Source organism: Syngnathus leptorhynchus, chromosome 12 (genome assembly GCF_054491065.1).
Source record: "Syngnathus leptorhynchus isolate UIUO chromosome 12, UIUO_Slep, whole genome shotgun sequence".
NCBI classification, from domain to species: Eukaryota; Metazoa; Chordata; class Actinopteri; order Syngnathiformes; family Syngnathidae; genus Syngnathus; species Syngnathus leptorhynchus.
In genome coordinates, this window is record NC_141206.1 from 11458553 (window position 1) to 11473105 (window position 14553).

Sequence of the window (14553 nt, forward strand, 5' to 3'; positions counted from 1 at the left end):
CTGACTGCTTTCCACTTTATTTCTATGCGCACGTAAGCGATGGCCGAGTCGGCGACGGTGACCTGCCTTGGCCACCGTCCGTCCGGCCGGCCGGCTCGCCCCACTCCGTCATTGCTGCACCGCGATGGGTCACCGTTTCAGAGCCTCCACGCGTTCCTCATCATCAGGACGAAGAAGGCGTCGTTGTCGATGGAGGCGCTGACGCCGCAGTAGTAGTTGACAAACTCCTCGTGCGTCACCTGCGTGAAGAAAACGGCCACGGCTCGTCAACTCGACCCGAGCTGACGTCGGCGTGACCTTGTGACCTTCCTCCCCGGACGGCGTCTCGCTCATCTGGGTTTTCTACCTTGCCGTCTTTGTCGTACGGCGAGTCAAAGTTATCCAGAAAGGTCCTGAAGACCTGCTCCTGGCTCCATTCGCCGTTCTGGTACTTGGGGTGGCACTTGGGGTTGTAGACGCCCCTCAGGTCTTCTACGGTGATCACGCCGTCTTTGGTCTTGTCCAGTTTGTGGAAGGCCTGCATCACCACGTCTCTGCGGGCCTTGGACATGGCGGGCTGCCCGGGACAGGTCACCGTCAATCGCCAGAGTGCGGACGTGGCGTGGGACGTGCTCGAGTAGCGCCTTTACCCGCAGCGTGACTAGGAACTCCTCAAAGTCGATGGTGCCGTTACCGTCGCGGTCAAAGCGCTGGAAGACGGCCGCCGCTTCCTCCCTGTCCATCGGGAGGCCGAAGTCATGGATGCCCTTGAGAAACTCTTTCAAGTCCAGCGAACGGTTGGCGTCGTCATCCATGATGCGGAACACTCTGGGGGACAAATGAAAGCAAAGCACTGGCGAGCTACACGCGGGCAGAAGGTGCCAGCCCCAGCCCGTGTGCTTCTCCAAAGCAAAGCACGGCAAATTGGGGTTGGCGAATTAGCCAACGACGTGGTCCAAACCGGTCTGGGCTTGACTGAATGTAACGACTTCGAGACTCGATTGGTGCCGACTTCGCTCCGCTCCGCTAGTGCATCGCTCTTAAGTTGGCTCACCTTCCGAGACCCTTGATGCCAGCCGAGCCCCTGGCCAGACATTGGAGGCGGAGTCTCTCGAGCGGGTCGGAGCATGACGTCAGCTTCCGTTTGGCGTCGAGTGCCATCTCTCGGTCGTGTCTGGAAGTTCCTGCCATCTGTGACGCCACCACGATTAATGTCACGTTAACCCTGCTTCCACGCCCACCACCCCTCCTTTTGGAAAAAAAAATCGAATTCGTCCCTGTCACTTATTCATAAAAACAACAAACTATTTGCATCAAGAGCGTCTCCGTTGTCAATCACAAGCAGGGCGATGTCTTTCAAACGCTTTCTGGTATGTATATATAAAACTAAACTAAACTAAACTAAACCCCCCCCCCAAAAAAAACCCAGCCAGCTTTTTTTTTTTCCTTCCTTAGCATTGGAAAACATTGAAGCACTGTCATGTCCCGACCAGGCTCACCTGACCGGCTCAACAGGCCGGAAGTCCCTCCTGCCGAGAAAAAGTCTCCAACAATCAAAAAAGAAAAGAGGAAAAAAAAACCACGACGGATGGTCGGTCACACGAAATGCGAGAACGAGCGCTCCCGGAAACACCGCCATTGCCATGGGAACCTGCCCTTGGCAACCACCTTCCTCACCTCCCGATTGGCTGCATTTCTGCTCTTCGGAGAATGAGCGCTGATTGGACAAAAAGACAGGTACGAACCCTTTTGAAACTCTACTTTAAAACCATCATGCACAAGTGTTTGCAAAACATACATTCATCCTCCGAACCGCTTACGGTCGCGTTTATTCATCTTTTATTTTTAGATTTGCAATAAATCACCTGGCCTAATATTAATGTCATTAATTAAGAACATTTTGGTATACATTTTAGGGGGAACAAAAAACATACCGTGAGTAGTTTCTTGATACAGGATTTTTTCATGTACTACTAAAAATAACTTGGAATGGAACAGCTACGTTTGATCCTTTTCTCCTGAACGAGGAAGGAACCGGAAACGATTTAGTCATCCTGTAGGTGGCGGTAATACACCAGAAGGGTGTCTAATCCGCCATTCAAACCCCACAGAAGAAGGGACCGGAAGCAGAAGTAATGACAGAGAATCAAGATGGCGGCCGGCTGAATCACAACGACGAGTCGCACACTTTCTCCCTGTATTCGCAGCCAAAGCCGAACTGGAGTTCGGCTGACGGACATGCGGCGGCGATGCCTCGCGTGAACCGGACGGCGCTACTGTGGCTGCTCGTCGCGAGCAGCCTCGTCTTTCTACTCTTTCAACTCCGCCATTACCGGACTTACGTCAGCGAGGTCAGACGACGCCGTACGGTATCACGAAAAGCGAGTTGTTTACGCTCACGTAATTCAAGATAGTGATTCGAAAGTTGCCATTTGGAATCATTGTTGTCGTTAAAGGAAAAACACGCGTGTTGATGACATGATCGAGTCAAACCATTATGTGCTTGCCGTCGCATAATTGGAGCGTAATAAACACTGAGCTCGCAAGTCTAGTCTTGTATTGTTTGAAGATGAGTTTATTTGACCGACCCGATGCTAGCAAATGGTTTCAGGATTTCCCGACTCTTTTTGAGCACTTTTGCTCAGTATACGGTCCGCAGAATATGGTCTCGTGTCAAGAAACAGAAAGGGCGTCACCAACAAAGAAATAGTGGGCGGTCCACAGGCCGGCCTCGTTGTGACAAGTGACGTCTTTTCCAGGCTGGCCCGAGCAGCCTGAGACGTACGCCGGGTCACATGACCGCCAGTGACCTGCAGTGGGTGAGTAGGCATAGGACAGACGCTCCCAACGTTCATTTTGGGCTCCCCTGAGAGTCGCTCCATTGGTGCGAATAAGAAGTGCTGAAGGTGCTTTGCTGGCAAAATGTGCACTGCTGTGCTGTGCTGTGCTGTGCTGTGCTGTGCTGTGCTGTGTGCGTGCAAAGCAAAGCGTGAAGACCTTCCTGCGTCTGTCACGGCGTTTCCACCTGCCGCTGTTTCTGGCCGACCCGGCCTCGCTCGGGCTGCTGGCGCGGGGCGTCTCGCCGGAGCGCGAGGCTCGCTGCGGCTTCTTGTGCGGCGGGCCGGGGGCGGCGTCCTTTGGCCTGCTGGCCAACGCGTGGACCTACGACGTGAGTGGCGCGCCGACACGCCCGCCACCTACCTCCGTTTCCCCGACTCACCCCCTCTCTTGTGCGCAGGCCGCCTTCCTGTCGGCCGCCCAGGAGAAAGGCTTTGAGCTGCTGGAGGTGCGAGGCCCAGACCCCCGATTGGCCAGCTTGGACCTCTTGTCGGGCGAGGACATTCCCCTGCATCTCCTGCTCCGCCGGCATGGCTGCGTCATCCAGGTGGGCCGGACCAAACTTTTGCGTGCTGAGCGGCAACATTTCGCCGCCCGTGTTTGGACTGGTGGGGCCGCATAGAACGAATTGGATGTCTGTGACTTTTAGTCCGAGAAGGCCTTGTCCGCCTTAGGCACCGAGACGAGGGGGGTTCATCCCAAAAGTGAGTCGCGTGAGCGCAGCGACAAGTACTTGTTTTCCCTCTAGGTGCTCTTTCTGTACGAGCGCAGCGGCGAGTATTTGTGGCACGGGCCGCTGCGCCTCCATGCCAACGCGGACCGTGGCTTTGCGCCCTTCTCGCAGATGGCCTTTGGACGCCACGCCGGCGCCTATGACAGGTGAGCCCGCCCGCGAAGGCGCCGAGCCCGCCCGCGATGGCCCGTGCGTGACACCGCTCTGCTGCGCGCCCCCCTCAGGCCGCAGCTGGTACTGACGGCGGTGGACGGTCTGGACCTCGCCGTCCCTCGCAACATCTCCGGCTTCCTGGCTCAGCATCGTCGCGCTCGCTTCCTGGAGTGCCCGTACGGGGACGCGCGACGCTTCCTGCGGGTCCGACCTTTGACCTCTTGGTTTGCTCAGGCGATGCCGACAATGACGCGTGCGTGTTTGTGCACGCGCGTGCGCAGCTCTACCCCGACGACCCGTCTCCCGAGGCGCTGGATTTTCGTAGCAAAGCCAAGTCTCTGCTCGGAGTGGCGGCCAAAACCCTCGGCCGGCTGCGCATCCCCTTCTGGATCAGCAGCGGAACCTGCTTAGGTAGCGAGACGCACGTAGCCCTCGATACCACGCGAACCGCGTGAATTGGTCGCGCACCTTGCGCAAGCGGCTAACGTCGCGGCTGTGCCCCTCCCGCAGGCTGGTTCAGGCAGTGCGGCTTCATCACGTACAGCCGCGACGTGGACATCGGGATTTTCATCAGCGACTTCCGCCCTGACATGGTCGCGGCCTTCCTGGATGCCGGACTGTCACTCAAGCACAAGTTTGGCAAGGTGCCCCTTTTGTCGCCTTTCACTTGATGACTTGTATTTGGAAATGTCTCCGGTGCTCACGCCAGGTGGAGGACAGCCTGGAATTGTCCTTTGTCAAGGACGCCGTGAAGCTGGACATCTTCTTCTTCTACCAGGAAGGCGATCTGATCTGGAACGGCGGCACGCAGGCCAAGAGCGGCAGAAAGTTCAAGTAGGTGGGCGGCGGGCGGGCGGCCGGCCGGCCGGCCGGCCGGCCGGCCGTCCAGCCGCGTTTGCGGCGGCAGTGACAGTTCTTCTGGCGGCGCAGGTACGTGTTCCCTCGCTTCTCGCTGTGCTGGGCCGAGCTGGCGGAGGTCCGAGTGGGAGTCCCTTGCGAGACGCTGGACTACTTGACGGCCAATTACGGCCCGGCGTGGCGCGTCCCGCAGAGGACGTGGGACTGGAAGTCGTCACCCGGCAACGTCCAAGAAAATGGGCTGTGGCCTCTAGCCCAGTGGGAGGAGCTTATTCAAGTGTATTGACACTGGAAATAAATCCAAAACACATACTCCCCCCCCCCCCCCCCCCCACACACACACACACACACACACACCATCATTTTGAATAAAATCAGTCCGCTTTCAAATAAAACTGCAGCCACAATTGAAGTCTGTCCAGGAAAAACCATTTTGAGAGTCGTTGGTACAATCGTCTATGTATCTAATTCTAGTGCTACGATTGGCTATGTGGGAATGAAATGGAATCGCGTCCACTATTTGGGGCGATAGGGACGGGAGTATAATTGACGCTTAGTGTTGGGGGCGGAAGTCAAAGTGTGCGTTATTGTCAATTGCTTCACATGTCGAGAGACACACAGAGATTATTTGTCATCCACAAAATAATGCCGCTAAACATTCAATGCAAATTCGGGGGTGAATGAAACAAGAATCCGCGAGTCTGTCTGCGCGCGCGTTGCAAAAATGGGGCGCGGCGACGACACATCCGGGCCCTTGTGAGCGTCTCGTGACCATTCACGTGACAGGCGTCGTGACGCGTGTCAGCTGACTTCGGTGCACCGAGAACGATTACTTGAGCTTCCCGGAGTCGTCGTCGCTAATTCTTCTCATCTTCTTCCCACGATGGCGAGTCAGTCGCAGGGCATCCAGCAGCTGCTGCAGGCCGAGAAGAGAGCCGCCGAGAAAGTGGCCGAAGCCCGCAAACGTGAGTGGATCCAAGCCGAAACCTAAAGCAAACCACCTTAGCCAAAAGCTAAACCCGAGCCGCCGACCTGCCTGGACGGGAGCGGTTGCGGGGGTGGGGGAGGCCGCGACTGAACGCAGCGCAACGCAACGGGACGCTTCCACCCGTCCCTAGCGCGTAACAACAGCACCTACTAGACACGGACGGGAGCTTTCCGGTTGCATTTCTGGTTGTAATTTGGCACTATTTATTTGTTCGTTCAGCCAGCAGAGAGTGCAGTGCAGTGCATCGGGTCACATGAGCCTGCTTCCTCTCTCCGGGTTTAGGCGCCGTGAAAGGCGTCAGCCAGCCAGCCAGTCAGTCAGTCAGCCAGCCAGTCAGCCAGCCAGCCAGCCAGCCAGCCAGCCAGCCAGCCAGCCAGCCACCTAGCTCGACCTGCTACAGTACTGAATTGAGTAGAATGAGACGGGTGTGCAAGTCACTCAATTGAACCCAAGAGTGTCCGCTTAACAATTTGACCCCAATCAAAGTGGCAAACTACTCGAGCAAGTTGTCTGTATGGTTAATAATGGCGCTAAGAAATCCAAAGATGTCTTTGTGTATGGAGGTCACGCAAGCATTTCGAAATGAGATTGGAAAGTGGCACGTGGCTCACTGTAACGCTGTCATCTTAGCAAAAAGAAGTCCAAGTGAAAAGTGTGTCGCATTCAAACTCCCGTCACAATCACAGGTAAAAACCGGCGTCTGAAGCAAGCCAAAGAAGAGGCTCAAGCTGAGATTGAGCAGTACCGGCTGCAGCGAGACAAAGAGTTTAAGACCAAAGAGGCGGCGGTGAGGACGCAGCCGACACTTTGCATTTTGCGTTGTTCCACGCGACCGCAGCTGGCCATGTGCTTTTGTCTCCAGGCGCTGGGTTCCCACGGCAACAGCGCGGTGGAGGTGGACCGCGACACGGCCGAGCGCATGGGTCGCATCCAGGCCAGTTACCGCGGCAACCGCGACTCGGTGCTGGGTGACCTCCTGCGCCGCGTGTGCGACATCAAGCCCGAGTTTCACGCCAATTATCGCGTGGCCGGCTAATGTGTTAGCCTCGCTAGCATAGCGCTCCTTCCTATGTGTTTCTTGCTGTTTATGTTCATTTTAGTCTGAAGCGGTATTTCCCAAACATGTCCGTCCAATTAAGTTATATGTTCCTTTTTGTCTCTGCTCTCTCCCGATTGGCTGGCTGCCGATTGGAGTCTTTTATTGTGAAAATGATGTTCTCCTCCGCGGCTCAAAGTGACTTCCTGTACGCCTCGCTGGCGCCCGTGTTAATAAATATGAACCGGCTCGCATTGCGGTGCTGAATGAAACAAAAGTGAAGCAGAGACAAATCATCCAACTTTCTTCAGCATCAGGCAAAAGTGAGCACCCCCCATTCATTGTCATTGACGGAGTGAGCTGCAAAAATGTAGCGAGCCTTTCTTTGTCAAACACCACATTCAAACGATGCACACAAGACTGGCTCGACGAAGAAGACATTTCCGCTGTACATCCGGTGTAATGTCTTCAATGTTGCTTGGGCTCACTTGACAAGCACCAAGTGTGTCTCCTGCCATTAAACGTCACTGTGTTGACTTGCCACGCTTACTTTTGTTATCACGGGCGGGGCGACATATAACTTTGGCGTCTTGGCTATTTATTTGCAAGCTGGCTAGCTTGAGGTGGTGGAGCGCGATCGTTAAGTGCCGCCGCCGATCCGTCCGTCCGTCCGTCCGTCGCTGTGCCAACCGTCCGTCGTCGTTCAAATCCCTCCGCACCAAAAGCAGTCACGTGATTTGGCTAAAGCCACTGGGTGACGTGGCTCCGCTCATGACGGAGGCGCATTATTCGTCTTCCGATTGGTCAGTTGATTTGTCAGGCCCCTCCTGTCCGTCCTGCGCGATGACGTCGCAGGCGGAAGCGGCCCCTCGGTCCTCAGACAGCGAGCGAGCGAGCGAGCGAGCACAACGAACCGGCCTACCGACCGACGCTCATAACTCCTTCGGCCGCATCACGGTCCTTTTGGCCACTTTTGCTTGTATTTCTTTTGTCCGAAACGCAACGCTCCCTTTTTGTGTGCTTCGTCGCACAATTCCGCCAAGAAATCCCGGAAGCCTTGCAGGTAGGTCAGTGGAGTTTGTGTTCGTGTCAGTGACCTCTGCACGCTTACGTTGTGTTTGTTGTGTGTGTGTGTGTGCGTGAGACTGACTAGTTGAGTACAGGTTAGTTTGTCCACTTTGGCCAAGTTTGCATTGGCGTTAGCCTCTTTTAATGAGTCCCTTTTTCCTCAGTCAAGAAGTGGCCAAACTTCGCATCGGTGACGTCACTGACGGATCCGTTTTTATTCATGGAGCCCACCCTCCATCAAGTGCGATCAAACATAGCGGGGAAATTGAGACCAAATTCTCATATCAAATCCCGAAATCTGAAGCAAACAAGCAAAATATCTGAAAAACACAGAAAGCAATCCGCATGCTTCGTGTCGGATGTTAAATATGGGCTTTGAAAACAATAGAAACGACTAAGACCCTGCCAAGTAAAAATAGCCAATAAATATCTCGGAAAGCTATATATGGTTTAAGTCAATATAAAAACCAACAAACCAAAAATACCTGGAGCCTTCAGTTTTCCATCTTCTCGCATTGAGCAAAAATGCAAATATAGATGCGTTTATAGGTTCGACAAATATTTGAAATGTTCGATACGATGTGATCTTCCAGCCATTGTTCTATTGTACCGAATCATCAAAGAACCAGCCGACTGCCTCAAAGAACCCGATGACTTGCTGACATCACTTCCTGCCACCTGATACGCCAACTGTAAGCATTTTGAGAGGTTAAAGGTTGATGCAGGAACAGTAAGCGCGCCTAAAGGTCAAAGGTAGGATGGCAGGCGGATGACTCATTCAGATAAAAGGGGCGATATTTTTGTTACGCACGGGCGCGGCCTCTAAAAGACGATTTTGTGCTTACGGCGCTTCTCGGCTACAGGGAGGCGTGCTCTTCTCTTAACGAGCTTTGATAAGATCGTCCGCCGCCCGCTTTTTGCCTGCGGCCGCGCGGCCAATCGGATTACGGCCGAGCGCCTGCGCCGTGTCGCCGAAGATGCGGCGGCGTCATCTTTGATCGTCACGGCGACGAGGATGAGGGCCTCTGCCTGCCCGCTGGAAGTCAAGTTAATTTGGACTCATTTGAATTTGGTTTTCCCCAGCCGCCCGGGGTCGGTCGCCCATGGATCCTCCGCACGTTGTCGGCGCGTTCCCGTTTCTACTTTCCTACTGGGCCTGCTTCGGTGACTTTCTTGCCTTTTGAAAGGCTCTGTGGAGACCTGACTCGGAGGTCTTTGTTCCAGGTCAAAGACTAGACGGGAGTGACCTCTACTAAACTGGGCGAGACTAGCTTGTACTAGATTGGAGCGGACGCGCGTGACTTGACAGGACTAGTCTTGGCTCGACTGGCTCGAGTCACGGCTGGATCGGATCGGACCGCCTTAAGGTCAAAACGGGACCAGACAGGACGACTGCGCTGAAGCGGACTCGGATTCGAGTGTAAAGGTGTTGAAGTCCAGTTGTGCGCCTGCGTGTCGTGTCAGTCATGAACCACAGCTCGATGCAGATGAACCACGACGACCACGCTCAACACGTGCACCACCACCACGCCGTGGCGACCACGCCCGCCAGCGGACATGACCACGGAGGCGGGGGTCACGGGGGACACGGAGGCATGGTAGGGAGCGCCGATGGCCACATGCTGGCTAGCGTGCTCTTTGTTAGCCTCCCCAACACTCAGCACGTGCTAACGCTCGTGCGCTTGCCTAGGCGATGACCTTCTACTTTGGCTACCAGAAGGTGGAGCTGCTCTTCAGCGGACTTCTCATCAACTCTGTGGGAGGTGAGCGTCACGCCGCTTTGACTCCTCCTCTTTTAGCTGGCTCGATTCGACTCTCGTGCCCTCCAATCAGAGATGGTGGGCGCCTGCGTCGGCGTGTTCCTCTTGGCCGTCCTGTACGAGGGTCTGAAGATGGGCCGTGAGACGCTGCTGCGGCGCAGTCAGGTCAACGTGCGCTACAACTGCATGCCGCTGCCCGGCGCCGACGGCACCGTACTCATGGAGACGCACAAGACTGTCGGGTATGCCGCGCCAATGACACTCGTCAATGCTAAAGTTCCAACAACCCCCCCCCCCCCCCCAAAAAAAGACCAAAATAATCACAAGACTTTTGTCTGGCCTTCCCCGCCCGTCCGTCCGTCCGTCCGTCCGTCCGTGTAAGGCTCGGTGCACGGGAAAAGATTGTTATTCGTTTATTTTCTGAATCAGTGGCAGAGCGCACACATAAAGAAACTAAATCAGGCATTCGACAGTTTTGGTGGGTGGTATGACACTCCCGTATCAGCACTTCTGGATTCTCCAAACAACACCTCCGAGGAAGAAGTCGAGGACATGCGACCATTCTTTCAATTATCTGCGTCCACGATTGAATGGGTTAGGAGTAGTCCAGGTTCTTACGCTGTCAGCAACGAGTGCCGTCTTGTTGTGTTGTCAGGCAGAGGATGCTAAGCCCCTCGCACTTCCTGCAGACGCTGCTGCACATCATCCAGGTGGTGGTCAGCTACCTCCTCATGTTGGTCTTCATGACGTACAACGCGTACCTGTGCATGGCGGTGGCGGCGGGCGCCGGCGCCGGCTACTTCCTGTTTAGCTGGCGCAAGGCGGTGGTCGTGGACATCACGGAGCACTGTCACTAGCGCTCGGCAGGGGCGGCGGCGCTTCTTGTCATCGGGTTGCTTGGCGCCGGCTACGCTAGCAAACTCGGTTGTCAGACGGTGAGCGCGCAGACCTCGGGGAGGTTGAAGCAACGGCGTGGGAAGTGCACCTTGTAGCTTGATTTGCACGCCCCAGTCGGTCACTAATTTGCAAATATTTTGAGGATGGTTAATTATGATGAGTGTTTTGTTCAATGTGTTTCTTCTTTTGCTCTCTGGTGCCATGACAGACGCTAATACTAACTCGCTGATCATAGCAAGTGACCATTACATATTTTATCTATTTGTTTAGCTGCTCTGATACAATCGGACGGAGTCATTTTTCATTTGTGGTTTTTAAGGTAGTATGTCGCAAATTCACCGTGTTGACTTTTTAGACGTGGAGAAAGGTTAAACGGGCCTTAAAAACTTACACGCCGCCTTTAGTGGCCACCAACGAGGGAGTCTCGATTTTGTTAAGCGTTTGTCGTTCGACGTTTGTCGTTCGACAAATGCGACTCATTGTCTTGTTGTCGAAACAAGGGACCAAACGGACATGAATGAGAAAAAAACAAATGCTGGAATCACTCAAACGAATAAAGTTTGTAAGTGTCAACATTCTGCCTGCATCAAAATCCCATTTCACTTCATTTTGATACATTGACGGGAAGCGAGAAGGATCGTCAGTGACCCGAGCAAATGGAGAGAACTCGCCGTCCAATGTTCCAAACGAACTTGATACATTAGTGTCACAGTTCGGTCTTTTCTCGATGCAATTTTCTGTGTGAAAAACCTTCAATTGATCCAATGTTTAACTTTGATACCTCAACATTCACCACTAAACACCGCACATGTCTTTATTTACTTTCCCCATTTGACTGTTCATGTTCAGGAGGTTGAGAAATCGTGGCGTTTGACGGCACGCTCCGCTAGGTGGCGCTGAAGGACGATGGGGACGTGTGCTTTTTTGTGTTACCACTTCCGGGTCAGAGGTGACAGCCAGCCAGGTCGCCGTCCCTCCTTCCCTGTCGTCCCGTCCAAGTTTACGGGCTGACGAGCTGCCTCCCACCGCGGTGGTCCTCGTCGGTTCTCTTGGCCATCCTTCCTCATGGCGTCCAGACGACCGGACAACTTTGACGGGCTCGCGTACCGCGGCGGCCGGGACGAGCCTCACTACTCGGCGGCTTACTCGACGCGGAGCGCCGAGCCGCCGCCGCAGTACCTCCACTGGGTCACCACGCCGCCGGACATCCCCGGCAGCCGCAACCTGCACACCGGAGAGCGGACGCCACTCTACGACGAGGCGCCGGGAGCGTCCGGCGGACCCGTGGGAGAGCGCGACTGGAACGCGGCGGCGGCTGGCGGCCCACCTCCGCCAGGTGAAGACGCCTGGCCGGCCTGGCCTAGCCTAGCCTAGCCCAGTAGCCTAGATAGTTGAGATGAATGCTTCATTCGAGAAGGGGCTGTCCCCGACTTTCAAGTAGTAAAAGTGCACCAGGACAGCCTTTTCAAGGATGAAAGAAGCGCCTTTCAGTTCGAAATTGCGACGTCGGTAAAACAAAAGTTCACCGCCGACGGAGCACACTGTGACGTCACTCGACAATTGGGGCCGACCTTCCTCTAAGGCAACTTAGCCAGATTGTTTTCCGTTCGCTGAGGGCAATATTTCTGGAGTGGCTTAGCTGGAAGAACGTTCGGTTTCCTTTCATCATTGGTTTTCAAGTTTTGTCTTTTCTTTTTTTTATTTGCGCTAGGGACCATAACGAGAGAGGCCAATGCAGTAATTTGACTGGAAGGGCGTTGTTGGCAAGCCGATTGAGCTTTTGCTCTTTCTCTCTAGAGCAGCTGAATCGCCTGGCGGGTTTCGGCATCGGACTGGTCAGGTGATGACGACATCACGACGACGACGCCGGCGTGTCGTCGGCGTGCCGCTAACCCGCCGGCGTCCCGGCGCAGTCTGTTTGCAGAGAACGTGCTGACTCATCCGTGCGTGGTCTTCCGCCGGCAGTGCCAGGTGAGCTGGCCGGCGCCGGCCTCCGCCGCCTCCATGCGCCCGCAACCTTTACCTTTGTGTGGCAGGTCAACTACCACGCGCGCTGCCAGCACCATTCGCCCTTTGGCGCCGTCGCCGTCATGTACGCCATCGGCAAGGCTCAGGTAGCTGGCTGTGGGGGAAATGTTTCTTGACACCGCTTTGTGCCGAGATGCTCGTTTGATTGAAGAAGGGGGTGTCAATCATTTGCTATTGAACAACCAAAAGAAGAGAATCCCGCAACCCCGTTGTGGCTCTCCAGGGTCCCAGGGCTTTGTGGAAGGGGATGGGCAGCACCTTTATCGTGCACGGCGTCACGCTGGCAGCTGAGGGCATCATCGGCGAGTTGACGCCGTTGCCACGGTAAGCGGCAGCTCGCGTTGCGGGCCGCTCGCTCAGTTGGCCTCCCTTCATGCCTTTGTGCTCTCCTAGGGAGATTCCTCACCGCTGGAGCGTGGAGCAGCTGGCCGGTCATTTCCTGCTCAAGGGGTTTGTTTGATTCTGTTTTGCATTTCTTGTCGTGGGAGCTTTCTGTTGGGTCAATTGGGTCCGAGTTGCTCCCGCCGTCCTTCTCTGAGCCTGACTTACTATCTGTTGGCAGATTGACAGCGGCTGCGGCCCTCCCTTTCTACTGCTCCAGCCTCATTGAGACCGTGCAGGTGATGTTGCCATGTTGTTTTTTTTAACCCCCCCCCCCCCCCCAATCAGGTGCGCAGCTCCGTCAAGGAGTCAAGCAAATATGCCAAATTGTAAACTTTCCGTGTCATTTTTCGGTGGGTCGGCCCGGCTCGTGCTCGGACCGTGCTCGGCTCGGACCGTGCTCGGCTCGGACCGTGCTCGGACCGTGCCGTTGGCAAAAAACACACGGGGCAACTAGGCCAACGGGCACGGAAAGCGGCCAAACGGACGTCGTGTTCTTAAACGTACGCAGTTGTGGCACGTTCCGCCTGCATCTCGCTGACGTGAGTCCCCGTGACCCCGCAGAGCGAGATCGTGCGCGACGAGTCATCGTCGGGGCTGCTGGATTGCGTGCGGGAAGGTCTTGCCCGCCTCCTGGGCGTGGGCGCCCCCCACAGCCGGCGCCTGCTCCCCCTCAGCTGCCTCCTGCTTCCGGCCGTGTGCCACGCCGTCCTACGCTACGTCGTCGCCGCCGCTGTGCAGCGCGCCGCCCTGTGGCTGCACCGGCGCGTCGAGGGGCGGCGGCCGGGGGGCCCGGCCGATCCGCCGGCCGACCCGCTGGAGGCCCACTTCCCGGAGCTGGCGGCGGCGTGGCTGGGCTCGCTGGTGGCCGACGCGCTGCTCTTCCCGCTGGAGACGGCGCTGCATCGCCTCAGCCTGCAGGGCACCCGCACCATCATCGACGCCACAGACGGCGCGGCGGGCGGAGACGGCGGCCCGCTGGTGCTGCCCGTCAACACGCAGTACGACGGTGCGGCCGACTGCTTCCACTCCATCCGCCGCAAGGAAGGCTGGGGCGCCTTCTACCGCGGCTTCGGGGCGCTGGCGGCCCAGTTTGCGCTGCACGGCGCTTTGCTGGCCGCCGCCCGGACGCTTCTGAGGCTGCTGCTGGACGCCAAGGTGGGCTAGAGGGCACGCGGCGGCGGCGGCGCGCTCGTCCTCCTCACGCCACCCTGGAAATGGCAAAGGTCCGCGTGTGTACATTCATACATATATCTAGAAGATAGCGTTTTGTGTCATGGGTCGGGACAAACGAGGCGCCAAAACGACCCCCTTCTTTTGACTTTGGTCGGCCGGGCCGGGCGGGGCAGCGCCGTTTCTCCGGGGGTCCTCGCACAGTGGTGACAACTGCGCGCGTGGAAACCAAAATCCTCACGAGCGCAAACGTGGCTCACCGCATAGATCGACTCATGGCACTTCCACACACAAATATTGTCCTTTAGAATGTTTACGTGCCCAATGCAAATATGTTGCTCTCATTGTTTTCCCCGCGCTGTACGTTTGTTGTGTATAGAAGGACAACGCTGTTATTTAGCACAATGACCTCACCATGTGTCTGTGAGTGCATGAAGCCAATAACCTTTGTATGTGTGCAAAATTGTCATCAAGCCAAAGTGGAATAAATTCAAACCCAAATGTCACTTCTTGCTCCTTTTCAATCATTTTCAGAATAAGAAAGGGGGGGTGTGGTGTGGTGTGGGCACACCCAAGTTCCACGAGAAGAGTTTCCATCCATCCGTCCGAACCGCTTTATCCCCACGAGGATCGTGCGCAGAATGAAGTGTTCAAATATAAA

The 14553-nt window shown here is 55.7% G+C and overlaps 5 protein-coding genes across 14 annotated transcripts; 4 read left to right on the forward strand and 1 right to left on the reverse strand.

Annotated features, from left to right (window-relative positions):
• Position 1: 1 nt before the first annotated feature.
• capslb (calcyphosine-like b) lies at positions 2-1598 on the reverse strand. 2 transcript variants are annotated; one of them, XM_085925490.1, is made up of 5 exons: positions 1479-1598; positions 1034-1170; positions 630-807; positions 347-556; positions 2-239 (listed from the first exon to the last, which is right to left on the reverse strand). In XM_085925490.1, exons 2-5 carry the CDS (start codon positions 1168-1170, stop codon positions 138-140), a joined length of 627 nt encoding a protein of 208 aa, XP_085781616.1. In that variant the 5' UTR covers positions 1479-1598; the 3' UTR covers positions 2-137. The 2 variants fall into 2 exon arrangements, with proteins under 2 accessions (XP_085781616.1, XP_085781615.1); XM_085925489.1 differs by lacking the exon at positions 1479-1598 and having other exon boundaries at positions 1034-1289.
• Positions 180-5528, forward strand: fktn (fukutin). 4 transcript variants are annotated; one of them, XM_085925485.1, is made up of 13 exons: positions 180-1349; positions 1435-1716; positions 2091-2111; positions 2187-2330; positions 2739-2798; positions 2963-3148; positions 3218-3364; positions 3566-3696; positions 3775-3907; positions 3985-4114; positions 4214-4342; positions 4413-4537; positions 4634-5528. In XM_085925485.1, exons 2-13 carry the CDS (start codon positions 1585-1587, stop codon positions 4931-4933), a joined length of 1638 nt encoding a protein of 545 aa, XP_085781611.1. In that variant the 5' UTR covers positions 180-1349; positions 1435-1584; the 3' UTR covers positions 4934-5528. The 4 variants fall into 4 exon arrangements, with proteins under 4 accessions (XP_085781611.1, XP_085781612.1, XP_085781613.1 ...); XM_085925486.1 differs by having other exon boundaries at positions 1473-1716; XM_085925488.1 differs by having other exon boundaries at positions 204-1349; positions 4214-4347.
• atp6v1g1 (ATPase H+ transporting V1 subunit G1) lies at positions 5384-7126 on the forward strand. Its single transcript, XM_085925491.1, has 3 exons — positions 5384-5526; positions 6236-6336; positions 6412-7126. Exons 1-3 carry the CDS (start codon positions 5445-5447, stop codon positions 6583-6585), a joined length of 357 nt encoding a protein of 118 aa, XP_085781617.1. The 5' UTR covers positions 5384-5444; the 3' UTR covers positions 6586-7126.
• A 327-nt stretch (positions 7127-7453) lies between these two features.
• On the forward strand, positions 7454-10888 carry slc31a1 (solute carrier family 31 member 1). 5 transcript variants are annotated; one of them, XM_085925779.1, is made up of 6 exons: positions 7454-7648; positions 8247-8345; positions 9118-9251; positions 9344-9416; positions 9487-9655; positions 10069-10888. In XM_085925779.1, exons 3-6 carry the CDS (start codon positions 9120-9122, stop codon positions 10268-10270), a joined length of 576 nt encoding a protein of 191 aa, XP_085781905.1. In that variant the 5' UTR covers positions 7454-7648; positions 8247-8345; positions 9118-9119; the 3' UTR covers positions 10271-10888. The 5 variants fall into 5 exon arrangements, with proteins under 5 accessions (XP_085781905.1, XP_085781902.1, XP_085781903.1 ...); XM_085925776.1 differs by lacking the exon at positions 8247-8345 and having other exon boundaries at positions 8737-9251; XM_085925777.1 differs by lacking the exon at positions 8247-8345 and having other exon boundaries at positions 8878-9251.
• A 143-nt stretch (positions 10889-11031) lies between these two features.
• On the forward strand, positions 11032-14398 carry slc25a46 (solute carrier family 25 member 46). 2 transcript variants are annotated; one of them, XM_085925765.1, is made up of 8 exons: positions 11032-11646; positions 12108-12150; positions 12224-12281; positions 12347-12424; positions 12562-12662; positions 12732-12788; positions 12901-12958; positions 13284-14398. In XM_085925765.1, the coding sequence occupies exons 1-8, from the start codon at positions 11376-11378 to the stop codon at positions 13884-13886; spliced, it is 1269 nt and encodes a 422-aa protein (XP_085781891.1). In that variant the 5' UTR covers positions 11032-11375; the 3' UTR covers positions 13887-14398. The 2 variants fall into 2 exon arrangements, with proteins under 2 accessions (XP_085781891.1, XP_085781890.1); XM_085925764.1 differs by having other exon boundaries at positions 12113-12150; positions 12224-12424.
• The last annotated feature ends 155 nt before the right edge of the window (positions 14399-14553 follow it).